The 27,679-nt window shown below is 45.8% G+C and overlaps 1 protein-coding gene across 14 annotated transcripts in view; it reads left to right on the forward strand.

Annotated features, from left to right (window-relative positions):
- The window catches only part of TLN2 (talin 2), a 451,133-nt gene that overhangs the window by 388,850 nt on the left and 34,604 nt on the right, over nt 1-27,679 (forward strand). For all 14 annotated transcript variants that reach the window (XM_054687829.1, XM_054687842.1, XM_054687839.1 and 11 more), the window contains 9 exons: nt 665-766; nt 3,116-3,235; nt 10,066-10,212; nt 13,199-13,365; nt 14,276-14,459; nt 18,123-18,248; nt 18,648-18,764; nt 20,667-20,852; nt 24,799-24,906. In XM_054687829.1, the coding sequence (XP_054543804.1) occupies nt 665-766; nt 3,116-3,235; nt 10,066-10,212; nt 13,199-13,365; nt 14,276-14,459; nt 18,123-18,248; nt 18,648-18,764; nt 20,667-20,852; nt 24,799-24,906 (1,257 nt within the window). The remainder of the gene's footprint in view (nt 1-664; nt 767-3,115; nt 3,236-10,065; nt 10,213-13,198; nt 13,366-14,275; nt 14,460-18,122; nt 18,249-18,647; nt 18,765-20,666; nt 20,853-24,798; nt 24,907-27,679) is intronic.

Below are 27,679 nucleotides of genomic sequence, written 5' to 3' on the forward strand. Positions count from 1 at the left end.
TATTTAAGCAATCAGCCTAAAATCTAAAACTAGGTATCAAAACATGTCTTCTGAACCAATATGTCCTCAACTCTTCAAGGGACAAAGCCACTGTTTCATTTGCTCCAACTCCTCTCTCAATTACTGTTTGCACTTAGAATCTGATGAGAGGCCATTATCCCTTGTGCTTCCTATTCCTTCTCTTTCCTAACTGGGATCATAAGTAAGAGTTCCAGGGTGTATCTGTTTATGGGCAATACTATGATGTCCATGATGATTTAGAGTCTGCCTCTTCACCCTCCTCTCTTCTGCCATTTTTTGTTTCCTTCAATATATCCAGCTCACTCCTACCTCCACTTGCTTGAATGCTATTTCCTTTCCTTGGGCTATCTTCTCCACTTTGTATATAAGGCAGACTTTGCAGAAATGTCTTCTGGAAAACACTCTCACTCCTCTCCAAAAAAATGGGGACCTCTCCTTGCCTGTGTCCCCAAGAGTCTTAGGTGAACATCTATTGAAGTTCCTCTATTGAATTCCTTATGCTAAAGTTGGGGGATTCTGTTGACTGTGGGCCAGGGAAATTCTTAGGCCTTCTCCATTGTTTAAAGTTCCTAATTCTAGTAAATACAGTCCACCCTTTAGCAGGCCTTGTATGACCTTTGGGCTGTTTTCCTCTCCTCTGTAGCTGGATGAAGGCACTCCTCCAGAGCCAAAGGGAACATTTGTTGACTATCAGACGACTGTGGTTAAATACTCCAAAGCCATTGCGGTAACAGCTCAGGAAATGGTAAGAAGAAAAAGAGCTGCCCCACCCACTGTTGCTGCCACTAGTGAGCCTCAAGCCGGTCTCTGTGTTAGAGGGAAACCATTACATGTTTCTGTTTCCTTCCGGACACCAGCTTCTGTCCTTTACCCTGGGTTTTTCTGGCAACCTGTGGCATAGATGCCCCAATCTGCTGGCGTCTCACCTCATCAAAAAGCTGCAAGAGGGAATTAAAGGCATGAGGACAGGGGGGCAAAGGAAGGAGAGAGAATGAGAATTAAAGATGAAATGAGAAGACAGGTGGAGTTAAGGAAAAAGAAAAGTCCTACCCACCTCACAAAGGACTTGAGGCATCTTTATAGATTAAAATTACACTATGAAAGAAGATATTTGGAGAGAAAACAAATTGATGGATTTAATGATGGTATTTGGACAAGATATTCCAGTCTTTCAGGCAAAATGAAACAACATGGTTATATTTTAAATATTTTCCTGACAACAGAAGACAATTACCTTTTGGATATTTTTGGTTTTTTGTAATCAGATAGTTTTATGTGACTCTGTAGTTCCAAATGGCATTGAGACACAGTTAACATATCATGTTGTTGATATGTTAACAAGTTGTGCAAAGATGACAAATGGTCTCCACAAAGAATTAAATTGATAGGAATACATAGTAAGAAAGTTCCTCTCGACTTCTGAAGACTCAGCTGTTTGAAAGGTGTTTTGAAGCTGCACACTAGCCAGAGTTGAGGGACAAAGTAGCCTCCCAACTGGAGGGAGCAGCCTGAGCCACTGAGTATTTCCCGCCCCGTCAGGCTTTTGTCATGTAGTCATGTGTCCACTAGAGGTTGAGCTTGGACCACAAAGGCTTCCCTGGCTGCTGCTGCTCCTTCTTAGAAAACTCTGTTATCGTGCCAGCCTTGTTGTTGAAAAGAATTTGGGCTGGGGAGGGAGGTAGAATGTGGCCCAGCTCAGTGACTGAAAAGACTGGAGTCTGGTCCAAGCTGGTCCTACACGGTGGGGGTCTGGGGGGAGCTCAGGGGCAGCTCACTGGTAGAGTCTGGCAGCCCCACAATGCCTATTCCTCTGAGTGGGGAAGCACAGCCCAACAGGGGGGTGAAACCATTTTGAATGGCCTCATGGTATTCTGGTCCATCTCCTGGGCTAGGTTCTTGCCGGCCCCTCTTGATCCTTGTTGTCCACATTCTTTACGAGTCCAACCTGGAGCTACCTTGCTGCTCCTGGGAGGACTGACCTGAGCCTTGAATTAGCCAGAGTTTCAACCCAGTGAAGCAGGTCACCCCAGCACCACTGTGCACTCTGAAGCAAGATTCAGTGAAGCCACTTCTGGTACAGCTTTGCTCTCTTGGGTTTCAGGACACGTTCCTTGGGAACCCACGTCTTAGCTTCAACTGAACTGTGACGCTTTCTTGTAAATGTGCTTTATATGAGCTGGACATTCCTGTCCCGCCTCAGTGGATATGAGTCATTTTAAAGGGTTTCTTAAAAGCCCATAGAAATCTCGTCTTCAAATGCCACACAGAGAGAAATGGTTGTTATGCAGAACCAGAGATGAGATAGGATAGGAAGGAAGCCTCTGACCCAAGAAGGACAAGGACACCTTTCTGGGTGGCTTGATAAAATTCCTGTTGTGAGTACTAAACCATTTTTATTAGTGAGAGAAGAACTAGTTAGCACATTAGCTAGGTAGGATCCACTGGGGTTAAGATTTTCAGTGAAACAGGAAGAAAATAATTGTTATCTTGATAAAGGGTAGAAATTGATTACCATATACTCTTAACTAAATTTGTGGCTGAAACCTTGTCATTCTTTGACACAAATTTACTATAAGCCTATGTTCTCTGTGAGTTTCTTTCTCCAAAGCATTTGGCTTAGCCATTTACTTCTCAGTCACGATTTCCTTAACAAGCCTGTCCTCATACCTACTTTTGCTGATGTGAGACCTGCTTCTGGTTCCCAGAGACCAAATCTGCAAGCTCTCTACAGATGCCTGTTGCCAGGGCTCCCTGGGGACTCCTCTGGTGACCCACCAGGCAGGGTTGGCATGGCTGCCATGCTCACCTCCCAGAGTGGACCCAAGGGCCCAGCCTCCATGCTGCACAGCCTGAACCTGAGCTTGTTGCCATTGGCCTAGCAGGCACCTGCTGGCCAGAGAGCAACCTGGCCTATTGTGTGTGACACAGCATGGGCTTTGCTTGAACTGCCCTCTCCAATGTTCAGCCCCAAATGCAAGTCAAGAGCTTAAAAGTGAATGAAACACTCTGGCTTCCAGTGGTATTAACACGTGGTTCTCATGCTTTTCTCTGTGTGTGTGTGTGTGTTTGTGTCTTGCTTGTTTTCTTTTTCCAGATGACTAAGTCGGTTACTAACCCGGAGGAGTTGGGAGGACTGGCTTCACAAATGACCAGTGACTATGGGCACCTGGCTCTTCAGGGCCAGATGGCAGCAGCCACGGCGGAACCAGAGGAGGTCTGCCACCTTAAGCCCCTGTTTTCAGAAATCCACATACCCTGGTGCCCACTCCTGGGGACTCTCCATCTAGCTCCACTTCAGAAGACCTCAGCCCTATAGCTAGAGCCAGGCTAGCACCTGCTATGGTGCTGCCAGCCCGCAGCTTCAGGCCCGTAGCCCCAGGCCATGCTCCAGGCTCACTGTCCTCTGTGAAGCTGACTGGCTGGGATCTGGGATGGTGCGGGTGGCAGGCTGTCAGACAGAAGGCCTCTGTTGACTGTGTTCTGCCAGCTCAGCTTTCCCCCAGCTCACTGCCTAATGGCAAGGACAAGACATGCTCTGCCATCTTCCTCTTGCTTCCTAATCCCACTTAGCATATCCCCCTCAGTTATTTTATTTTTCTGAAGGTTCACAGAAGTCTTAGAAGGTCCAAGCATGGGATTTAGCTGCCCCTTTCTTGAGAAAAGAAAGTGTAGCCTGCTTATGTGACAGTCTTGCCCAAATATCATTGGTGGCTTTCTAAGAACTTACCCAGGTCCCATACCACCTGTGGACCCTTCTTCATTATCTGTCCTTTTTTGCCTAAACTCACTTTCCTTAGTGGCCACTGCAGACTTTGCCTTAGAAATGTATACACCCATGTGAGTCTTAAATAGTAAAAATTTGACACCAAAAGCCATGTCTAACACTCTGAGAAACTGAGTTGCCCATCAGGAAACTCATGGGACAGAGTTTCAGAGGTCTGATTGCTCCTGGATCAGTGTTAACAGGCAGAAGGGCCTGGTTCCAAGCTGTATTACATTGCTCCTTAGAGAAAGAAAGCTCAACCTAAGATAAAGAATAAAGGAGTGAATGCAGACACACTGAGAAGATGAAGGTAATTGCCCTCCATGAGATTCAACAAGCTGTTTATTGGGCAAAAACCCTCTCACGATGTTGCTCAGTGAACTGGGCCATCAAGGCAGAAGGTTGTGGCAGGTCTTCCCTTCTCCTTGCAATGACAGTCACTGTCCCTGCGACACTCAGTGCTGCTGTTTCTCCTGGGATCCAAGGTCTAAGCATGTCTTAACAAAGATTCCCAGAGAGAATACAGAAATGAAGACCAAAATCAAAATCACATTCTAACCTATGTTGTAACAGTGCATGTAAATAGGAGTATCATATATATGTTCTTGCACACATATATATCTAGCATGAGATGACTTAAGTTTCTAACGGTGCCTGCATTTTCACATTTTACAGTGAGTGACTATTTAGGCTGTAGCATGAATAATTCTGTTGATAATGAGTCTGTTAAGTCACTACCAAGAAAGAAAAATGATCAGAGACCCACATCAGGATTCTGTTGAGTCTATGCACAGGTCTTATTTTTTTAAATAGATTCCTACTTTAGTAAAATCATCTGGACTCTAACTCATTTGATTAACATGTGATTTTGAATTTCATAAACAAGTTTAAGGCAACCTACATTGCAGTAAGAAAAATTTTTGGCAAAAGAAAGAAACATTTGGCTTTTTTGAGGGGACTGATAACTAAGAGACTGCAATTTAAAGGGAAGTTTGGATCTCTGTCACCAGATTCTTTAAAAATAAATTCTAGAAGCATTTGCTGGGTCAATTTAAATGTTGACATGCCTGAGTTAGCAAGTGAAGTTCCACTGATCTTATGGAGCCCTTTCTACATCTGAGGTCTTCTGACATAGCCACCCCTGTGTGAAACCAACAGATTTTCTTTTTGCAGCTCAGACCATTGTAGCTAAATGTAAAATAATGCCAAAACATCCAGGAAACTCATGGGACGTTGCTTTATGCACAACAAGAAGCTTTTTTCATTATTGGTCCTGTGTTTGTAGTAGCTGACATTTTAATTAAGGTTTTCCCTTTTCGCCATGACATCTTGAAATGTATTTTACATTCCAGGCACAAGAGCAGTGTGACCTGCAGCAAAAACGGGCAGAGAGAATATAAAATTACCAGTGGCTTGCTAAGGAAAGTTCTTTGTGTGCATTTGCCAGACAGATATTTGGGGAGAAATTGAGAAGGTTAGGAGATCCCTAAAACAGTGTAGTTTTTTATTCCAAGACTATGGAATTATTTGTGTACCCAAGAGGGCCCCACATCACAGCATGTGCAAATATTTATATCCAGGGCAAATAAGACACCCTTCGCTGTAGTCTGCTGTGCCGAGTCAGCGTTTTGGTCTTTGCCAGAATGTGACAATTACAGGAAAAGTCATAGCTTTGCCCTCGGAACAGAAAGCAGGAGCTTTCTATGCTTATTTTTCCATGGAAAATTCAAACTTTTGTTAACATCACTGTGAAAAACTTCTTTCTTCAGAAAAGTTAAAACCCTCAGGCAACGTTTGCTATTTAATATTAGATTTCTCTTTAGAAAAATGAAAGAAATTTAGGTCCTATGAGCCATAGCTTCTAAATGTAAATGCTGGGGGGAGGATTCCGCGGCTGCAGCATTGTCTCTGAGGACACTTGGCTGTAACCGCTTTATAATACTGCTTGTCTTAAAAGCTGGCAGGAACATCTGTCAAGAGACTGTGGGGAGACTACAGCCTTTGCCCCAGATCAGATGGGTGTCTGCTCCAGATCTCTGAAACTTTCCACCCCAAAACACACTTTCTTTAGGGGGAAGTGTTACCCTTCCTCCGTTGTACACACGATCTTTCTTTTCATTTTTTTTTTTCCTATATAAGGAGAAACTGTAAAGCTTGTCAGGTAATATCTATTATTTCTTTCCAACTTTCCCAAACTGTCCCAGCCAATTTATATTTGGTTTCAGATATGATTGTTCTTAATACCTGAGAAAAATTGGTATGTTGTGTTTAGTTTTAAGCAGTAAATATGATCAGTATTTCTTAATGCCCTTCCAACTGAAATTTGATCCAAAACTTCATAAAGCCCGGGCTTCTAATATCCTTCAGGGCATAAAACCAGAAGATGATCTCTGTTTTACTTTTATTTGAGCAAGAAGGGAATTGAGGGTTTTTCTTGAGGTTCAAGTAGCACTTTACTAAAGTTCCCAATTTAAAAACCCCAAGTTTATGCTTTTGAGCAACATGCCTTTGTAATAAACACTGGTCATAAGTTGGATCAGCCGGGGGAGGGGAGGTGCTATTCATCTTTGCTGGGAAGTTTAGTGTTGCTTTGAGAAGCTTAGTATGTTTAAAGTCTTTATCTGTTAGAAATTCAGTCTTATAAATGCATTCCCTTTCTCAGTGTACCTCCAACAGTACAGAATGTTCTGTGAAATCGCAGTAGAATAGTTGATCCTCTTGTCCTCTCATTTAAGTGCTCTAACTGTTCCATGAGCCCAGGGAAAATAATAAGAATGAGAGCCATTTATCCAGTCCATACCATTTCAGTGATGAGCAAACTGAGGCCTAGGGACCTTAAACTGCCCAGGGTCACACAGCTACAACGGTGAAGTCCTTTTACATTACCTTTAGAAATTAGTTAATGTTTCCAATAAGTAGATGAGGATGAGAATTAAGAAGTAAATATGTGGAAAAGTCAGAATTTGAAGCCAGGTTTGTTGAGCTTCACATCCTGTGCTCTGTCCCCTGTACCAGGCTGCTGCTTTTCACAACTTTCTACTTTGTGGGGTTTTTTCCCTCCCACCACTCATTCGGTCACCCATCAGCCCTGGGAAGTAAGTCAGGCTGGTTGTCTCCTTTTGCAGGTGAGGCAGCAAAAGCCTGCTAGGTTAGCAGGCCCAGTATATCTAGTGACCAGGGAAGGGCAGGATGGAAGCCAGGTCCAGGGCCCTTTCTACTACCCACCCACATGGGTGAAGGGTTGAGAACAGGAGTAGAGCAGGATGGGGATCCCGAGGTCCCTTCCTCCCTGTTATATTCAACTCTTAGCTGCTGAAAATGAGTGAATTAAGTCTATTTCAGCTTGTCTTTCTTAATACTACATCCCTCCTTCATGCTGTCCAAATAGGATTGGTCAGCTGAGTATACAAGAGGTTTGTGTGACCCAGCCTCAAGGAGGTGTTCAAGCATGTAGAAGGTAATTGTGTGACCTGGCACAGATCTGACTGCCTGTGCCTGAAGCCTGGCTTAACAAAGAACCTCAAGAGCTTTTGCAACTGTATTACCTTATTTTATTCCCAGGTCTTTGCATCTGATGCTGATCTTCCTTAGTGCTTCCAAACTGGAATTTTATCCCTCATGACCACTGTGCTAGCTCCAGCCTTGCATTTACAGGATCCCTGCTGCATGCATGATGTCACTTCCAAGAAAGGGACTGAGCATCAGGACATTGGGTTTGTTTTTATAGCAGACTTTTTCTTTTTTTATAGCAGACTTTTTGAGGGGAGCTGAGAGAGCCTGAGAGTGTTACTGAGCAAGTATTCCCACCGTTGATCACATCTACTCAGAGGATTCAGGTTCTCAACAGCAGAAGCAGGTCCCTTCCTCCTGCCCCCATGGTGACTTGGGAGGTTGATTTAAGAGACCTGTGTATGTCCCAATGCCCATCATTCTTTGAATAGAAACTGACTTGGCTCTCTGCAGGATGTAGGGGAGTACATGGAGTGTGCTCCCTGAAATGGCTCATTTTTTAACAGTGATTTCACACCTTACTTTCAGACCCCTGACCCTCAAAGGGGCTTTGGACTTTCTGCACATGTTTGACTCAACTCACTTTTAAAATATAATTTAACTATTTTTAAACTGTTAGAAAAACTGTATATACTCAAGTGTATTTTGGACCAAATGATCACCTACTGTGGGCCACTGACACCTTAGCCCAGGCTGCTGGGTGGCTCTATATAGACCTCAGACTAATCAGCTTCTGCCCTGCCCACTATGATTGGGGAACTGTAAGAAAACTCCTGTTGTTTTATTTATGGATCTCTCAGGATTTTCAGTACTACATCCAAAGTAAAATACAGAGATGAGATGGTGACTGAGTCTATAAATGGTCTTCATAACTTCATCTTTAAAACTCTGTCACCCAGTCTCATTGTTGGCCTTTTATTGAGTTAAGGTTGTAAACTTTAAGTCATAGAAGAATTAAAAACTTCTGTTTTATATGTTGAGGTTCTAGGAAAGATTTTATTGGGCAAAGAGGGAACTGTGCTCTGTATTAAAGACCTACATTCTTATCCTGCTTGGCCAGGAAAGGGCTGTGTGATCTTGGGGCAATCAATACCTCTGGGCCTCAGTCTCTTCATCTATAAATGTGGAGGTTGAGCTGGTAAGACCTCTTTTTATTTTGAAATTCTATTAATGGTTCTTCCTCCACTTGCCCCTTAGCTGACTTTCCCAGTAGCCCTTAGCATTTAGAGATCTGTGGTCATTCTTGACAGCAAAGTTCTCATTTTTGCATTAACTCTGACCTTTGAATACTTGGGTTTCAACAATATGGGTCTGAAAAGCCTTAATGCGGCACCCTCCTTTGGCTTGATCTGTGCTTTAACCAGCATCACCTCTGTGTGGGCTGAAGGAAAGCGTCTCTTCCCAATTCAGCACAGCCTTGTTGCTGCACTGGTCCAGACCTGTTTGCAGAGCTGCCAGGTTGCATGATCCTGGGATGCCATTCAGTTGTATTCCTTGTAGAGGTAATCAATATAAGACACCCTGTCTGATTGTGAAGCTTTTACAGCACCAGAAGTATAATAAAGAGCACACATAAAAGCAGAAGCTCAACTCCATGAATCAAGAGAATTTTCTAATAGGTTGATTTAGATGTCCTTTGGACTTTACAGAGTTACATTAATAGCCTTTTTCCTTAAAAGCAGTATGCGCATTTCAGTTATTGAAAGTGAACACTTCGCAGTTCCCTTCACTCCCCAAAGTCACCAATAGACTCTGACCAGTGGATGATAATGGGAGAAAACATCCATGTGGCCTCATCTCCCAGGTTTTATTCATGGCAGTAACTATTCTTGATAGATACTGGAAAGATAAGCCACAGTCTCTTACTATTGTGAATTCTTGAAAGTAATACATACTGACTCAAACTTAAACCTTTTTTTGTTACTTGCCTGTGCTGGAGTGGAGATTATTGCAGCTATATTGATCAAATTAAAGTTGATGCAAAACAGAGCCAGAGGAATGCAAACTTTGGGAGATGGAATTTATTATACCTTTAAGAGACAGCTGGCAGCCTATCCATAGTGGAGCTCAATTTGACTTCTTTTAGGCAAAGTACCTTTACAATTACAGTCCAGAGGTCACTAAAGGAATGCCTGCATGCTGAGCCTTTAGCTCTAAAAATGTACCTTTTTAAGGCAATATCAAACCTGGCCTGATAGGAAGCAGGGGCCCAGCCTGGTTGCTCTCACCATGGGGTACAGCTGAGGAAGCGGGTGTTCAGGTTGGTAAACTTACCAATTTTGCAAGAATCCGAACACTTTAAAATATGCTTCAAACTAAGCTAGATATTTTAAACTTGTAATTACCCTCTTGGACTGTTATGAGAATAAATGAAACTGAGTGCCTAACCTGCTTAGAAGAGACCCTGACACCCATTGGGGGCTCAATAAACGCTTGTTGAATGAATACCAGTTATCCCACAGAGGTCACCTAATTAACATTCTTATCAGGTGGCTAGCTATAGATAAACAATAAACCAGCAATGGTGACAAATATCAGGAAGGTGAGGATGACAAGATGCAGACTTCCTTACTGGGCACTGTGGGCATTTTACAGTCTCTAAAAAGGGAAGCAGAATCAACCAAATTCCATACTTCACCAAACACAGACTCCTAACAGCAGTGGAATTTTCCTCACCAGCCTCCCCTAGGACGTAGGGGAAATTTTCCACATGGGGAAGACCTCGATGGCCATCATGCTTCTCTTTCCCCTCCCTGGGCTTGCCTCCACAGATCGGCTTCCAGATTCGCACTCGTGTGCAGGACCTGGGCCACGGCTGCATCTTCCTGGTGCAGAAGGCAGGGGCCCTCCAGGTGTGCCCCACGGACAGCTACACCAAGAGGGAGCTGATCGAGTGTGCCCGCACGGTCACAGAGAAGGTAAGGAGCAGCCCTCGGGTCACATAGCCATGATGACTGCAGTGTGATCAGGGAGGGACCCTGGCAGGAACTGAGCCCAAAGCAGTCCAGCAATGGCAGGACTAGTCATCTTCCCTCACACAGGGTCTCCGCAGGGACAGAGTGCACCAGCAATATGGGGGGTGACCAGTAGACCCTAAGAAATTGAAAGCACGAGAAGAACTGTACTCTAGAGGTCAGGGTCCCAGTGCTCTACCTTTTTGGAGGGCTCGCTTTCCAACAAAGTCACAATCAGCACCAGGAACCCCTCCCTGCAACCCCTTTGGAACTTTTCTGCCCTCTGCTCTTCCTTCTCAAGGAGGTTCCCAGGCACTAAGGGCAGAGCAAGAAACTTCCTTCCCTAACAGAACAAGTTGGGGAGGGTTAAGTGCCCTGGTGGGAGTCATGGGACACCTTCCTAGAAGAGCAGGAGCCTGCAAGGCATTTGCTGCCTAAAACTTAAAGAGAGAAGCATACAGTGTAGTGAGTGAGGCTATAGGGTCTCAGCTAAATTACTCCGCTTTCCAAGCCTCAATTTCCTGGTAAAATGAGGATAAAGAAATATAATCCTTAGCCCATAGGACTATGGATTAAATGTAGCATTGTGTTGAAAGTGGTTGGCATGGTGCCAGACACACAATTTAACATTTAATAATAAATGCTAGCTTCTCTTCTCTATAAACTGTCGTCCAACACTCTCCTAAGTTTTCCCTGGTTCACAATGCCTTGTTCTAACATTTCCTTATCCTCCCACAGAATGCTACTCTAGCCATGCTTATTTCTGAGTCATTTTTCGGGGTAGCTATTTTATGAGCCGCAAAGAACGCAGGCTAGAGCATCCCTGCTTTGCTGGCTTGCTTTTGCCTTCCCTTCACTTGCACCCAATTGACATAGAGCTCTGCACTGTTCAGATGCTTGGCAGCAGGCCTGAAGGGCTGGGTGGGGGACCCCTCACCTGGAAGCTGCCTCTACAGAGGCTGCTCTATACTGGCCCCTTGAGAAGCTGAGCCGCGGTCTGGCCTTCGCCCACAGCCCACTCAACTGCCCAGGCCTCCCCTGGACTCCACAGTACCAGGAAATAAATCTCAGCTCAAGGAAGACATTCTCCCTCCCTTCAGAGTCCTTCCTTATTGCTGAAATTTCTCTTGTCAAGTTCCCCTGTGGAAGATCTGGTAGCAGAAGCACCAGGGAAGACCTGAGCTGGGATAAAAGACCTGGAAGGCCTGAGCTGGCCTTGGCCTTCCCACTTCTCACATGGGATCCTCATGTAGGACCCCTGGGATATGAAGCGGGGTTGGTGGCTAGTTCCGAGCAACCAGCCTTCTTGGTGGTAACTTGCTGGATGTCCCTGCCCTTCCTACTCCACCTGGTGTGTCTTTCTTAAGTGTCTGGGTTCTGTCTTTTTTACTCCCCTGCCAGGTGTGACCCCCTTGACTTGTTCACCTCTGTGTGCTTGTCCCTCAGTAAACACCTGCAAACTTGCACACATTTCATAAGGGTGGGGCGCTGTTTCTAGACTCTTTTTTTTTTTTCCTTTACCCTGACTGAGACTCTCCCTCCCGGACTTCTGACTACTTATCTTGGCCTTTATTCACTCATCTTCTGGCCATTCTCCCCTAGCTCTCTCATTTCCAGCCCAGCTCTCTGCCACTCTGATATGTCTTTTCCTGGACTTAGTGGCATTTAACTCTGAAAAGGCAGGTCAGGCCAGGGAAGAAGAGAAACACTTCCTTGTGGACTGCACTCAGGAGCTGGCCCTCTGCCCTCTTGCCATCTATATGTAGGTCATGGCTAAGATCTGAGCAGCACAGGGGTGGGGGTGAGGGGTGAGGGGTCACACCCTGTGCCTTTCATTGATGCTGTGCCTCCCTGTCTTCCTCAGCACTTTTTAAAAAATGTAATCACAAAACATTTGTAGACACTGAGCCGGGTGCATGCTTTTTCTCACCTGTGGTAAATGCTGTGGGATCCTGCAGAGGCAGAGGAACTCTCTTGAAAGGGGAATCAGGAAGGTGTCCCTCTTTGAGGGGACTTTTGAGCTAGAGCTTGAAGGCAGATGAGTGGCTGATGAATGTCCAGTGACTAGGGAACTAGGATACCGGGGGTGAGGGAGGCATTGCAAGCAGTGGGGAGTCTCAGAGGAGGGGGAACAGGGTGTGTATAGAGGTAAGGAACTGGCTCATGTAGTCATGAGCTGCCAAGATGAGGTAGGAGGCTGGCAAGAGTCTGGGGTATGGTGAGTTTTGCCGAGAGAGATCTGTACTTGGGCTGGGGGAGCCATATTCATGGCAGAGAGGGAGCTCTAGAAACAGAGAGGGTGCATTAAAGGAGTAGCAGGGGTGCTAGAGCGTTTCTGATGCGGAAGACAACAGGGTGAACACCAGCTTGATTAGCCAACTTACTGGAGCCCCAGATCACGGGACATACTTGGTGGCAGGTGATGCTCAGGGGAGTGTTGGTGTGGAGAGGTTACACATGGTGATACCCTCTGGGTTCCAGCCCACTATGGAACAATTCCAACCAAGAGTTGGGAGGAAGAGTGTTAGCAGACTCTTAGCATTCTATGGAAAATCAGACAGAGTGGACAGCAATGACCATACCTTTCACAGGAGCCTAATCCTTCATCTCTCTGCAGTGTCACGAACATGGTAGCATCTCCTCAACCACATGTTATATATGTGTCAAGTACCATGGTAGACACTTTGGATACATTTCCCACCTTTTTTTCCTCCCCAAGCCCCTGATAGGTAGGAAGTATAATAACCCCATTTTACAGATGAGAAAACTGAAACCTTGGTGAAACAGCTTGCCCGACATCATACAGCAAATGGAAAGCTGGTATTCTGAGGCTGTGGACCCGACACGAGTGTTGATCAGGGAGAATAGTCAGCATTTTCACAATCAGCACACCTTGAAGTTACAGTCCTTTGTTTCCCTCCTCCCCCTGATAGTCCCTTTCTGTCTATAGGTGTCCTTGGTGCTCTCAGCTCTCCAGGCTGGGAACAAAGGGACCCAAGCATGTATCACAGCCGCCACAGCCGTGTCTGGGATCATTGCCGACTTGGACACCACCATCATGTTTGCGACTGCAGGAACCCTCAATGCTGAGAACAATGAGACCTTTGCAGACCACAGGTAGGGGACTCCTGGCCAGGGAGGTGTCCACACTGACTTTAGAGATGTTGTGCAGAAGCCAGAAATATGTTTTATCGATTTTGATTTCAACAAGATGCTCAGGTGCCAGTGCTACCAAGGTTGCTGCCAGCAAGGCACACTGACTCTGAAAATGCGATGACCCCTCTAAGTAATTAAGAGAAGCCCCTTGAGCCAGCTGTAAATATGGGGTGGCATGAGCTTGCCTTTCAGAACTAAAGTTCAGCCTGCTTTGGCAGAGGAGGGCTTTTGGTTTTCAATGTCTAAGCTAAAGTGCTATGTCTCTAACTCACCAGCCCCAGCAGGCCTGGGAGCAGCCAGGCAGGCACATTTAGCTCTTACCGTGTTTGGGGGAATGGGGCTCAGAACCCACTGTGTCTCCTGGGCTGGTTCTTCAGACCCCACTCAGAAGGTTCGTGCTGGGTTCCGGTATTTGCTGCTGGAGCCCCCCATCTCCTCACCAAGTGTTGGGTACCTTTTTTCCTCTCTTCCCTTGTGGGTGGGGCCAGGGAAGAGATTCCCAGTGTTAAGTTTTCCCTTCTAGAGTCCAGTGCTTGGGGCAGATATCCCAGACCATGTGCCCTGACCCACAAGTCCTCTCTGTGGGTGTGTGTTCTGGGGTCAATGGAGCCCTGGGAATGAAACTGACCTAGCGTCTCACTGCAGGCCAATCTGGTGGACTGACTCTCTTAACTGAAGCTTTACTGCTGAACTAGGACTCTGGACTGTATCCTCTCCCAATTTTGACTGCATGGAAGATGAGAGCAGGAACCTCTTTTTCAAAGTCTGTCCACAAAATCCTGCATGAAGAGTTTTTTTCCTTCCTAAGTATGAGTAACTAAACTGTGCCCTTTTTCTCTCCCTCTCTTCTCTGCTCTCCCCTCCTTCTCAGGGAGAACATTCTGAAGACAGCCAAGGCATTGGTAGAAGACACAAAACTCCTGGTGTCAGGGGCTGCATCCACGCCAGAGAAGCTGGCCCAGGCAGCCCAGTCTTCAGCAGCCACCATCACCCAGCTCGCCGAGGTGGTCAAACTGGGGGCCGCCAGCTTGGGCTCTGATGACCCTGAGACCCAGGTATGTGTAGACCTGGGGAGTGGGAGGGAGGGTATGTTCATAATCCCATGGGCACTGTACACCAGGCCTCAGAAGTAACCAAAGGCAAAGGAGTTACTTTTGAGTATGTGTGTGTGTTCATGGTCTGAGAGATGGTAGGAAGCGAGTATCCAGGCAAGACAGTGGAATAGACTGTGCTGATGACTGAGGGGATGGAGACAAGCCCACAGATTGTGGTGAATCTATGAAGAAGACTCAGCCAGACTAGGCGAATGGACATAGCGAACTTTGGAGATAAGGGTGAGGGAGGAGGCCAGGACGACTCCAAATTTCAGGCTAGATCAGTAAGATGATGGCCTTGTGTATGGAGCTGGAGCTCCCAGGAGAGAGCTAGCTGGGGCAGGGGTTCATATTGAGTTGGGAATCCCAGATATATGCAAGTAGAACTAGTGCATGGCCTATCACGTATAGGGATGTGGATTAAGGGGTTGTTGCCATATAGATGGGGTACAACCATGAGATAGGAAAAATATGGCATGAAGAAGGGGGCTTGTGCAGAGCTGAGGGAGCCAGCCCACGGGGGTATGATCTATAGAGGAGGTAGCAATTCAACCCAGCAGAGGACAGACCCAGTCATAGCTGAAGGTCTGAGAGCCCAGTGCCATGGAGCGCATCAGTGACCCAGCAAACGCTGTCTGTGTGGAATGTGGCAGCAACCAGGTTGGGGGGGGGGTGAATAAATGAAGCCAGCAAGTATAGACAGCTCACTTGAGAATTTTGCCTCCAAAGGAGGTAGAGAAGAGAAACCAAGGGGTCAGGAAGATCCCTGTGAGAATCTGCTTTGGATTTAGCCATCTCATTGAAATTATTTGCCTATACCCTGGTGCCCCAGCATCTCAAACACAGTAACCACTATTTATTATCTTTGAAAGCTAAGCATACAGCACAACTCCCAGCATACTGGACACCCAGCATGTTCAATATGTTCTACTATTGTTGATCTGAGGGCCACACATTCCCCAGTGCAAACATCAAAAATCACTGGCTTATTTCGCTGAGCATGTTCCCTTCCAGCTCCATCCATGTTGCTGCAAATTGCATGAGTTATCTTTTTTGATTGCTGAGTAATATTCCATTGTATATGGACCAGGAAAAAGACTAATTATAATAAATTAAAAATCAAAATCCACAAGCAACTATAAACCAGGGACACACTATGGGATGGGGGGAGGAGGGAGTAGGATCAAAACAAGAGGGGGGTGGGAATTGTATGGGGACTATAACCAGGATGAAAATTCATATATTATGCAAAAATGAAAAATGATGTAAAAAAAAAAAATAAAATAATACAATACTTTTATAATCTAAGCAAAAAAAAAAAAAAATCTCTGTGTTCTCTATCCCAGCACCATCAAAGGGTAAACACTTAAGTTTTCACTGCTTATGCCATATTCAGGCTCACATGGACAAAACAGAGTGAATGCTGGCATGAAGAACAACTGCTATTCTGGTTAATACAAAGCCCCATCATGGCTGCTGTGACCTTCTCTTCCTGATATCCCCGGGTATACTGCCATATTATCCTTTCTGCTGGATATCTTTTTGATAACATCAGAAGTCAGTTTGGCTGCCCTGTAAAATTCAAAGCATTATTGCCTGTGGTGGTTTTTCTACCCCCATAGAGGAAAAGAAAGCTTAAAAATGCTTCACATGGGTTGGAACCCATGTTTTTCCAAGCCTAGCCCCACTTTAGGAGAAGCGAATGGGTTGTGGAGGATTTAAATCTTTGAACACAGAGAAATGTATCAATTTGTTTAGAGCCTTAATGCCCAAATGGTCTGGATTTCCTGAAACCACTAATGAGACCTCTAGTGGAAAATATCCCAACAGAAAAATATCCCCACTCATCAGTTGTCCAGTGGCCAGTGAGACAGAGTGCACCAGATGTTGGCAGCAAACCTTTGCTTATTGTGCCTCTGTCTCCCCTCTCTATTCCTGCTGTGATTTCAGGAATCAGCATGACCTCTGTACGTGTCAGTCTTCCTCATGAGTTCTGTCACAACCCAGTCTGCTCTGTGGTTCAGGGGTTGGCTAAGGCTCCGGGCGCCCTGTGGGTTGAAGGCATGGAATGGACAGAGAGGGTGAAAGGGGCAGAAAGCTATCAAATCTCAGTATCACTGGTGATTCAAGAGTTTGATTCATTCTCATGTGTGCTATCTTGATTCATCCTCTCATCAGTGCATTGAAATTGAGAAGGCCAATCCCATTTGTAGATGAGGAACCAGAACTGGAGAGCACAGTTTGTGAAGTTTAAAACCTGGCCCTTGAGATCACTCTTAGCAGAGTCTGAATCCCAGCTCTAACTCTCCCAGGTTCTCTGAGTGTGGATACAAACTTCGTAGTTCCCAATTGAACTGGCAGTAGTGAGGGGTAAACAAGCTTGTGTGTAGTGTGCCTGGCTCCACATTTCCTTCAATAAAGGGATGTTGCTGTAATTGGGGCTTCGGGGCCAAGAAGACTTAAATGCAATGTCCGATGTCATGTAATTCCTAAATATGACTGCCATTTCAGATTCCAGGTCGAATATACCGTTAAATAGAAGAGTGAAGATACTTATTCCAGCCAGTGTCATGTGGATAATCTGTGTATTCAGTTGTCCCACAACTATTTACTGAGTGCCTGCCACCTGCCAGGCCCAATTCTAAGCAAAAGTCAGGGAAGAAGATGGTATATAAAAAAAATGAATAATAAAGCAATCTCACATACTGGTCAGTGTTACAGATAAAACAGGGAAGGCTAATATAATTCCAGTATTGGGGGTGGGAGGGTGAGAGAGGTCTTTGAGGACATGTGTGAGCTGAGCCCAGTGGTGGGAAGAGCCAGGTTCCAGGCAGAACAGTCAGAGCAGAGGCCCTGGGGTAGGAATGAGTTGGGATTTCCATTGGTGAGGAAGGGAAGACCCGTGTGCCTGCAGCATATTGAGTGAGTCAGAAAATTCTTTTTTTTTAAAGATTTATTTTATTTATACAAGAACTGGGGTACAGGCCAGAGATGCCGGAGAGTGAGAGAATTCACCAGAGACAGAATGGGGAGCAGAACAGGCAGGCGGACTGAAGATACTGCTGAGGGGAGCAGCAGGCAAGGCAGGAGAGGTCTGCCACACCATGTGGGTATCTCCCTGGCCAGCTGGCAATTGAGCCTGTGCTGCAGAAGCTGCAGACAGCTTCACAGCGCTGCACTCAACCCTCTGCGCCACGTGTCCTGAACTCATGACCAAAACTATGAATGTGCAAGCCTCAATCCCAGCCTGCAAGGCCTCTGTGGTAGCCCACCCACATAGGCTTGCACATTCGTGGTTTTGGTCACGAGTTCAGGGCACACATGAGTAGTGTTGCCTCTCAGCTAGCTGCCAGCAAGGACGTGTTTGAACATCCTATATGTACCCTGTCTCTGGTGAAGCATCGGTGCCCCCAGGGAAGCTTCTCAAAGTCTGGGTGCTGGATCTTCACCCAGATTCCTGTATCACAATCTCAGCAGTTGTTCCCAGGAATTCTGCTGTGCTGCAGGCCTCAGAAGCACTGCCTTAAAGTCCTGCCCCTTGCATGCTCCCAACCTGCTCTCAGGCTAAAGGCTTTTCATGGAGCCAGCAGGTGACCACTCACTTGGGCTCTTGCTATCTTTTAGGTGGTGTTGATCAACGCCATCAAAGATGTGGCCAAGGCTCTTTCAGATCTCATTGGTGCTACCAAGGGAGCTGCCAGCAAGCCAGCTGATGACCCCTCCATGTACCAGCTCAAGGGGGCTGCCAAGGTAGAGTGGAGTCCAAGCTAGGGGGGAAGGGCATATTGAGGGAGTGCTGGATGAGAAGCACACAAGAATAATGGGAGCGTGCTCACGTCAGCAACACATATACTAAAATTAGAGCAATATGAGAAATTCATGAAACATTCTGTATTTTGACTGTTCATGGGTGATGTAGTGGTGGGAGACTGATGAGGACCACACCTGAGATGAGAAATCAAATACTGTACAAAAATGAACAATGATGTAACAAAATAAAAATGTTTGATAATTTTTTTTTAAAAGAATGAAAAATAATGGGAGAGCACACATCTGAGCTCCTTTCTTAAGGACAGATGGTTTTTTGGTACTAGATTCAGTGCTAAAGGCGTAGGGATCAGATCTCATATTAGCCTCCTTCCTATGCAGGTAATGGTGACCAATGTCACCTCCCTCCTCAAGACTGTGAAGGCAGTAGAGGACGAGGCCACCCGGGGCACACGGGCACTTGAGGCCACCATCGAGTACATGAAGCAGGAGCTCACGGTAAGGAGCCAGCAGCCACCAACCTCAGGCACAGTGTTCCACAGCTGGCCTTAGCACAGCCTTCTTTGAGTTGTTCAGCATGGCACTGGTTTTACCTGGAGCACCTGAACTGGGCAAGTGCTCTCCCCTGCCTGCTGATAGCTTTGTAGAATTAATAGCCCATGTGTAACTGACTTTCTGAGTTTGGCTAAGATCAATTTGTAATTATAATTGAGGAATTAATTGAAATGTATCAGTTAGAACTATTCAGGTTTAATTCTACTAAAATGGGAACGCAAAACCAAAGCATTACTGAAGATCACTGGCAAAAGAAAAAGTAGTTTTGGCTGTTTGTACTCACCTACAGATTAGTGTTTTGCTGTATAGCCACACACAGGCCCCTTGGTTCCTGTTTTGTCAGCTACAATTCACACTGCTGTACTTTGTAAATTTTGGAGTCTGGGGTTTACAGTTAGAAAAACCTGGATGCATTTACAGGAGACACTTTCCTTTAAAATTCAGCTTTCTCCTGTTTGAGGTGTCGGATCTGGGGGAAATTAACCCTGTCCTTTCTTGCCTTGTGCCAGTAGGTAGAGTGAGGATGTCTGGTATTGCTGGATGTGGGTATTATCTACTCTTCTGATCCTGTGATGACTGTGAACTAACTGTTCCTAATCTCTAGAAACAGAAATAAGCTGAAACTGAGGTTTCTTTTAATTGGAGGCCTGATCACAAATTGCACTTGTTTTGAAGGATAGACTGGGGGGCATTCCTTCAGTGCCAGCTGCTTTGCATCTTTGAAGAGATACCTGGGAAGGCCACAAGCCTCTGAGGGTTAACAGAAGTGAGCAGTTCTGTTGAGTTTTGATGATGGAGCCTTGGTTGTCTTGTTCTGTCTTTAATAAATCCAAACTTGGTTGATGTTAGGCTCGCTTCTCACATAGAGGAGACACTGAAATATACAGGTACCTGCAGAGACTGAGAGTTTCCTCCAAAAGTCTAGACACATGTGCTGACAGGTGTGGGTATAAAAGTTAGACGATGTTTCTGTGTCCTTTGGAATAACTATAAGAAAGTGAAAATCAGAATCAACAAAAAACTATGAAACAGAGACACTTTTGGGGGGGTGGGGGGCGGGAGGGGAGGGATTGGGATCAGAAAGGGGGGGTTGCAATTGTATGGGGAATATAAAAATAAAATTTATTATTAAAAAAAAAAAAGTTAGACGAGACAGACTGCACTTGAAGCAGAGCTAGCTAGCTAGACCAACAGGTAGAACTTACAGTAGGATGTTCTCTTATCCTGGTGAATTTATCTCACTTTCTCTAAAGAGAGTATGTGTGGTCTAAATAATTGAAAGTGTCACTGTGGTGCACTCGACATGAACACCCCCACATAATTATGCAGTTTTATTTGTAAGACAGGCTAGAATAGAAGAAACTGAATTCTTCATTCCCCCAGCACCACACCTCCTTTGAAAGAGAGAGAGGTGAATTGAGTGAAGTGTTTTGGTCAGTCCTGCCCCAGAACCATCAGTGGGACTGTGGAGTTTCTGGAATAGCTGAAGCACCAGCAAGGAGGGCGCAAGAGAACTGGGAAGTCACACAAAATCTTCCTGGGATGGATGATTGATAAATACTATCAGTTTCTGCGGTGAACTTAAGGTTAAGGCTGTGGCTTTGTCTCCCTCCCCATTTTGTTTCCATGAACACTGAGTACAGGTGTGCAAGACTTACCCAAGATAGGATTTTGAAAGCAAGAATGATATAACTATCTCAAATTTCTAATTTCCTGCCATTTGATAGTTTCTTTCCATTGCTGGCTGAGTTTTCAGGCACTGAGCTGCAGCCTGGTCAAAAAAGAATAAATTATTTTGTCCTTCCCTTTTTGATATTTTTCAGCTCTTCTATTTCTAACTTCCAGGTGTTCCAGTCAAAAGAGGTACCTGAGAAGACATCATCACCTGAAGAATCAATAAGGATGACGAAAGGCATCACCATGGCAACAGCCAAAGCTGTGGCAGCTGGGAACTCATGTAGACAGGAGGATGTGATTGCCACCGCCAATCTGAGCCGGAAAGCTGTGGCAGATATGTTGACAGCTTGCAAGGTAAAGGAAAATGCCAAAAGTACTTGACATTGCTTGACTTGGCATTGATCTGGATACATGGACAGTGATCTCTCACACTGGTGTTATTTGGCTTCATCTGGAGCCAGGGAGGGACTAGGATGTGTAGACAGGAGCAGCTATTACCTTAAACTTTGTAATAAAATGCACGCTGAAGGCTGTGCACATCCGCCCATGGGAGTGACACTTCAGGGTAGTTTTGTGTTTGCGAGAAGACAGCCAGCCTGCTGACAACCCTCCCACTTTTCCTTCAAGTTTTTCCTTAATAGGAGGGACACCTTCTCAGGGAGTGTACTGGAGTCCACTGTCTCAGCAGTAAGGAGGCACTGGGGCATTTTGTTGTAGATCTTCCAAATGTAAAGGGCACTGCTCTTCCGCCAGCACACTTCCTGCCTCCATAGGCCACCACTCTGTGCCAGGACGTGTTGCTGTAACTGAGGAAGTGAGAGGAACAGAGCTTTGGGAGACTGCCCTTTTACTCTCTGTGCCAGACATCTTGGAGAAATGCTTCTGAACCTTGGAAGCATATACAACCGTGGCAGCTGCCCTGAGCAGCCCTGAACCTGCTGACAAGGGGGCTGTGGAGACCTGAACTCGATCACTTTTACTTTCTTTTTTATCTATTCAGAGGAATGAGCATTAAGACTCTTCCATCCCCCACATCCAGTTGAGCAACCCTACTCTAGTCCTGACCCCTGTTAGGGTCAACCTTGCCCCAGGAATTCTGACTTCTGCCCAGTGATTGATGGATGACCTGCCTCCCTAACCTCTGCTGTGGTGAGCAAGAGGGGATATAACCACAGAAGTTGAAAACTGGCTATTACAACCTGGGGTGTGAGGGAACAGGACCATTCTTTGTGGTGATATGAGTGGAGCAGCTGGTGCTAGGTTCTGCTGATGGCTTCTCAGAGTTTCCTCAGGGAGTAGGATGAGTTGGAGGTAAGTGGGTAACAGGAGGGCCAGGCAGCCAGGCTGCAAGAATGTATATGCAGGTCCTGGTGTGAAGATGGCTCTGTATGTACTAGTTTCTTGGGTGTAATTGAGTGTGGGGGTGGGAACCAGGAGAGGGTAGCAGGGTGGTATGGGAGGGCCACTGTCATGAAGTACCATGTGTGCTGGGCCAGGTATAGATTCTTATCCTGAGGCCATGAGTATTTGCCATTTTGATGCATTTAATGGAATCTATCTGCAGAAGCAACCACTCCCAAAGGGTCACAATCTCAGAGAATAGTATTTACCTAGCAAGGTTCAGCCTGAAAGCCATTGTGGTATGTGTGACATGCAGGGCACCTTTTGCAAAGCCTGCCACATATATTCTGTCATTTGACTTTAGTTGGTAGGCCAGGGGTATTATCCTAACTGATATATGATGAAACAGGCTTGGAGAGGGTAAGTTCGCACAAATATATGCTATGAGAGCCAGGACTAAGGCTGGGTCTTCTGACCTCACAACCAGTCTGTTCGGCTGCTCGTGGCCTCCCCAGTTATAATGCCCAGGGTCACTGCAATTAATGAATGTCAGGTATTTTTGTCTCCATGTTGAAAATATGAAAAGGAGAAATTAAACTAAAAAGGATGCTGATTAAGCTGGAAATGGAAGGCAGCTCATATTTTTAAGTCTCTTAACCCACATTCTGCTGTTTTCAAGGGAGGAGGTTAAGGATCAACATACAGATTCCATTTATACATCCCTGGCTCCTCTCTGCAGTCTTGCTCATGGATCTCATTTTGTAGGACAACATAGCAGCCAGAGCTTCCCAGGCCAGAGCCAGACTGGATGACAAGTATACATGCGGAGCACTAAGACTCCTGTTAGGACACACTCAGCACATTCACTCATGCTTGTGTTTCCTTTGGTCTCCTGTATTCCCCATTCCTTTGTCCACAGGAATCAAGGCATGTTGCCAGAAAGGATGAGCAGTGAGGAGACTGTAGAATCCCAGGCATCTGAGTGGTGGATTAAGAAGGGACCCTTATGCAGATGTCAAATTATCATGCTGTATAACTGAAACACATAATGTTATAAACCAATGCTACTTCAATAAAAAAAATTTTTTTTAATTAACAAAATCAAATAAATAAAAGCAAGAACTTTGATATGCCAAGCAGAAGGCCAAGCTGTCATATTCAAGCAGTGCCTTTGGGGCAGAGGGAGGTAGATAGTGCTTGTTTTATCACTGATTTGTCAGGTGGAGACAAGGACTTCTCTATGCCCTAAGTTCTTACACCATTTTTCCTGTTCTTCCTTTCGTGTACATATGTTTGTATTAGACACAATCTTCTATCAACTAATAGAATTAATAGTTTGGGGGCTGTTTCTGAGTTCTCATGTGTCATTATAACAGACTTCTTGATGACCACAAAATATTAATAAATATAATATCTTCCCTACTGTCAGATAGTTAGATTGTCTGTATTTTTTTAGCATAAACATGGCTGTGGTGGGCATCTTTGGGTAGATCTGTTTTTTTCTGTGCTTTGGATTATTTTCTTAGATAAGACTTTCAGAAGTAGAACTAGGGGATCAAAAAGTATGATATCCTCAGAGTGATTGTTCTGCCAAAGGGGCCCACCGAGTCACGGAGGCACCAGCAGCAGACAAGAACCCCTCACCCTCCGCTCCGCACAACTCTAAATGAGGGCCTTTTAGGCCACCAAGTAGAGGTGGCACTGAGTAGCAACATAGCCCATATCCTCCCACGGTGCTGTCTCATTCAACCAGACGCAGGGCCACCCAGTTCTTACCTCTGAGGCCCCTTAGTCCCAGATAAAGAAAAGCAGACTCATATGTGCTGGCTACTTGAATTATCCCCATTCCTGGGGTACAGCTTAGGGGCATACCCACAGCTGTTCCCACCATCACCCTCGTCCAGGGAGAGGAGCTTGAATAGAAGGCTGCATTCATGAAGGGTACCCAGGATTCTCCTTCTACCTTGAACTCCTATTATTCTAACCTGTGATTTGTATTTGTCCTGATTTGTGATTTATTTGCAGTTTTCTACTTTGTGTATTCTTATAAGCCTCCTCAAGTTCTTTCTTAAGTGGGATAATAAAAGGAAGAAAGCCTAAATGAATAGGGTTGCCAGATTGAGCAAATAAAAATAAAGTATCCCACACTTTTACAAAAGAAAATTTCATGTTTATCTAGGATTCAAATGTAACTGGGCATTTTGTAATTTAAAGTGACAACCCCTGTGAGTGGGTGTGTCATCTGAAATGATAATTCATGTTGGCAGGTTACAAGTACAAGAAAAAAGCACAAGATGCTCTGTTAACCATATGTTCTGGGTTACTTATCTTGACGTGTAGAATGTGAAATGAGTGATTTATACGCCTCTGAGGGCACTTGGGAGCTCGCTATCTGAAGTTTCCCAGGACCTAAGTCCCTGGTCTGGAGACTCCTGTGGCTGCTTTATGGTCAGGCCATGGGGCGAGGACCTGGGCATGATGAGCCTGTGAACAGAGAGGTGGCTGCAGGAGTCCTCATGTTGCTAAAGAGAGCAGGCTGACCCTGGGGCAGTATGTCTTCTGTGCAAGATCATGAGTCTTTGCTGGACTTTACAGTGTATGTGGAATTTCTTACATTTCAATGGAAGGTGGAGGGGCAGGGGAAAGAAAGGAAAGACAGAGGAACAAGATTCAGTGTGTCAGGTCCCAAAGCCTCTGAAAAAAGCAAAACACAAACTGTGGTCGGAGAATGCTATCGACACGGGGCAGGAAAAACTAGCAGGAAAGCATGGAGCAGACCAACTTTTCTACACAGGGCCTCAGGGGAGGTTTCTCAGGGAAGTCACCAGGGATAAAACAGAGGGAGTTCCAGATTTGGGGACTGGATCCAGGGCTGCTGGATCCAGCAGGTGAACACCACCTTACCCCTCTCACCCCCACCAGCCTATTTTAACAAATCATTATTCCTTTCTCTTTCCAGCAAGCATCTTTCCACCCTGATGTCAGCGAGGAGGTGCGCACCAGAGCCTTGCGGTACGGAACGGAGTGCACCCTTGGCTACCTGGACCTTCTTGAGCACGTCTTGGTGGTGAGGAGGGGCAGTGGGGCTCAGAAAGCTAATTTGGATACAGACCCTTCTTTCCTTGGGAAAACCCCTCTTGGAGCATTGTCCAGGGTCCCTTGTGAGGCCAGGATGGACTGAGCTGCCGCAGCACACTGACATTCAGGTGTACTCTACAGGAAGTTACAGTGAGAATGCAGAAGAACCCACTCTCCCTTTGCAACTAAGAGGCAAAACTAGCATGGAAGAAGGGCAGGCAGAGTGAGGGACTAAGCAGGTAGAACAGACAGTGCCACCACTAAAAATATATCAGGATGTCCTATTAGCAGAGCCCCAATCCATCCTTCCAGGACAAAGAATGCTCCTGAAAGAGTCACACTGGCCTTTGTCACTAGTAGGGGGAAAGGTCACCAGCACTACAGGTGGCCTACTAGTAGCCCTAGTAACGTCCTCCAGCCCTTGAATGAATGGCTTGGATCACATTGAGAACAACCTTTCCCTTCCTCTGATGACCTTCCCCCAGCCTGGAGTTGGGTTAAGGCTGACACAGAGGACACTGGTGAGGGATAAGGTGTTTATGACCATGTGCCTTGGCTCCCCCCATACTCTAAGAGCCAATTGTGGGAACCAGGAACTGTAGTCTGTGTGTGTCTGCCCCTGTCTAATCCTAGGAACCATATTAGAACTGTAAGAAGTTGGAACAAACCCTCAAAGAGTTTATTCAGGAGTCCGGGATACCCCCAGAAGAGAATTGATGATGTCTCCCAGAATATAACTGCCCCTGCTCCTTCTCAAACCAAAGAAAGAGAGAGAGAGAGAGAGCTCTAATAGAGCACTTTACATATATGACACATGTGTGACAGATTATCAAGCCTTGGACTTGCTGGGCATTGAAAGTTTTCTTATGTTGCACAGGGCATGCAAGGCTAACAGGGCAGAGGAGTGGTCCAACAGCCAGAGAAGTTTGGCCCCTTGGGTGCATTCACCCAGCTACTGGTGACAGGCCTGGGACCAAATCCCAATTCTTATTCCAACCTCTGTGCTCCTTCTAGCATGTCACTGCTTTCTCCTTAAATTACTTTCTGATGTTAAGCATTTTAGGTCTTTTAAGGTTTCCTTTTTTTTATTCTTCACCCAAAACTGTGGTCAGTGCAAAAGCAGTTTGGGGCCACTAACACTGGCTCCCAAAGGCTGAACCCTGGTGAGTAGAAACCAGTGTCTAGTGTGTACGCCAAGAAGAAACATCTTGGCCAGTCAGCACTCACAGCAAGAGCCTCGCCGGCCCAACCAGCTATAAAGTGTTCAGTCTGTGAGCCTGCCTCCAGGAATTTCAGAGTAAAGAGAATAAAACCAGCAAGGCAAGGCTTTCAAAAGGCATCTTTTCTCTATGGAGCAATATATTCTTAATCACATGGAACCTTGTTACAGCTCAGCAATGGAGAATACAATGGAAAAAGTATTAGCCTTGTTTTAGAAACCTCAAATTCAAATCCTAGCTCAATGCCATGTAAGTTGCCACGTAGCCATTGTCTCTTCTGGGCTTTCCTTGCGAAAACTCCTCTTGGAGCATTGTGCAGGGTCCTCAGCTGTTAAACAGGAGTTCATGAAGAATGAAATGAGGGCCTCCCTGGTGGCGCAGGCAGTTGAACACCTCACTGTGAAGCTGTCCACAGCCTCTGCAGCATGGGTTCGATCCCGGCCAGCCGGCGAGAATCCCACATGGCATGGCAGACCTCTCCTGTCTCGCCTACTGCTCCCCTCAGCAGTGTATTTCGTCAGTCTGCCTGTTCTGTTTCCCACTCTGTCTCTGGTGAATCCTCTCATCCTCCCACGCATCTGGCCTGTACCCTGGTTCTTGTATAAATAAATAAATCTTAAAAAAGAAAGAATGAAATGAGAATGTTAAGAACCCCAGGGCTTTATGGCTGAGCTCACATTTGCCATGTGCATCATTGAGCTCTACCTGGAAGGCGCCATTTCTAAGTAGGCAGTGATGCAGGACTTTGAGGGGCCAGAGCTGGGTTCTTTCCTCCCAGCATCTTTATCCTTGTTTTCTGTCTCTCATACTTTTGTTTTTGTTTTGTTCATTTATTTAAAGGGAGGTACACTAGGGTCCTCATTGAACCCCTTTTTCCAGTTCCGTATTTTTCCAGCACCTGTGTCTCTGTAGCACTGATGACCTTGTGCTGCATTGATAGGTCCAGGTGCCTACACATAAGACCCTCAGGCTGGTGCTTTCACCCTTGCTCTTGGTGACATTTCACATGATATCACTGTGTAGAGGCCCAGCTGCATCTCTGATGTACCCACAAACTGGATGTCTGCCCTCAAGAGGTTCATGGGAGCAGTTCATTCTCCAATAAAGAGGCGGTCTCCCTTCCTCAGGAAGGGCAGGTGTCAGCCTTTGTCTGAAAAAGTTTCTCCCGAAGGATCACAGGGTCCCAAGCCAATTTTAAAGCATTTCCACTGTCCAGGAACCCAGCACTGTATCTACCTCTGCTCCTCCCTTCTGATCTCCATGCCCACTCCCAAGGAGGTGGGTGGATGGTTGGCTTCCCAGAGGAGGCAGAGGGTGCCTGGGTCTCTGCGGACATTAGAGAAGGTACAGGAGCTATTCTTGGGCCACATAATTGGAGACCCTAGCTTTACAGCCTCTTAAGTTGTTATGTTAGGCATCACGCAGCTTTCTCTCAAACAGGAAAAAGGAGACTTGCCTCTAGGAGACCCCACATCACATTAAACTTTTGGGAGGTGTTTGTGAGGGCTAGAATTTCTCAGAAAGGTGTGGCCTCTCCACTCC

This window comes from Talpa occidentalis, unplaced genomic scaffold (genome assembly GCF_014898055.3).
Source record: "Talpa occidentalis isolate TD23 unplaced genomic scaffold, MPIMG_talOcc4v2.1 talOcc4.11, whole genome shotgun sequence".
Taxonomy (NCBI): domain Eukaryota; kingdom Metazoa; phylum Chordata; class Mammalia; order Eulipotyphla; family Talpidae; genus Talpa; species Talpa occidentalis.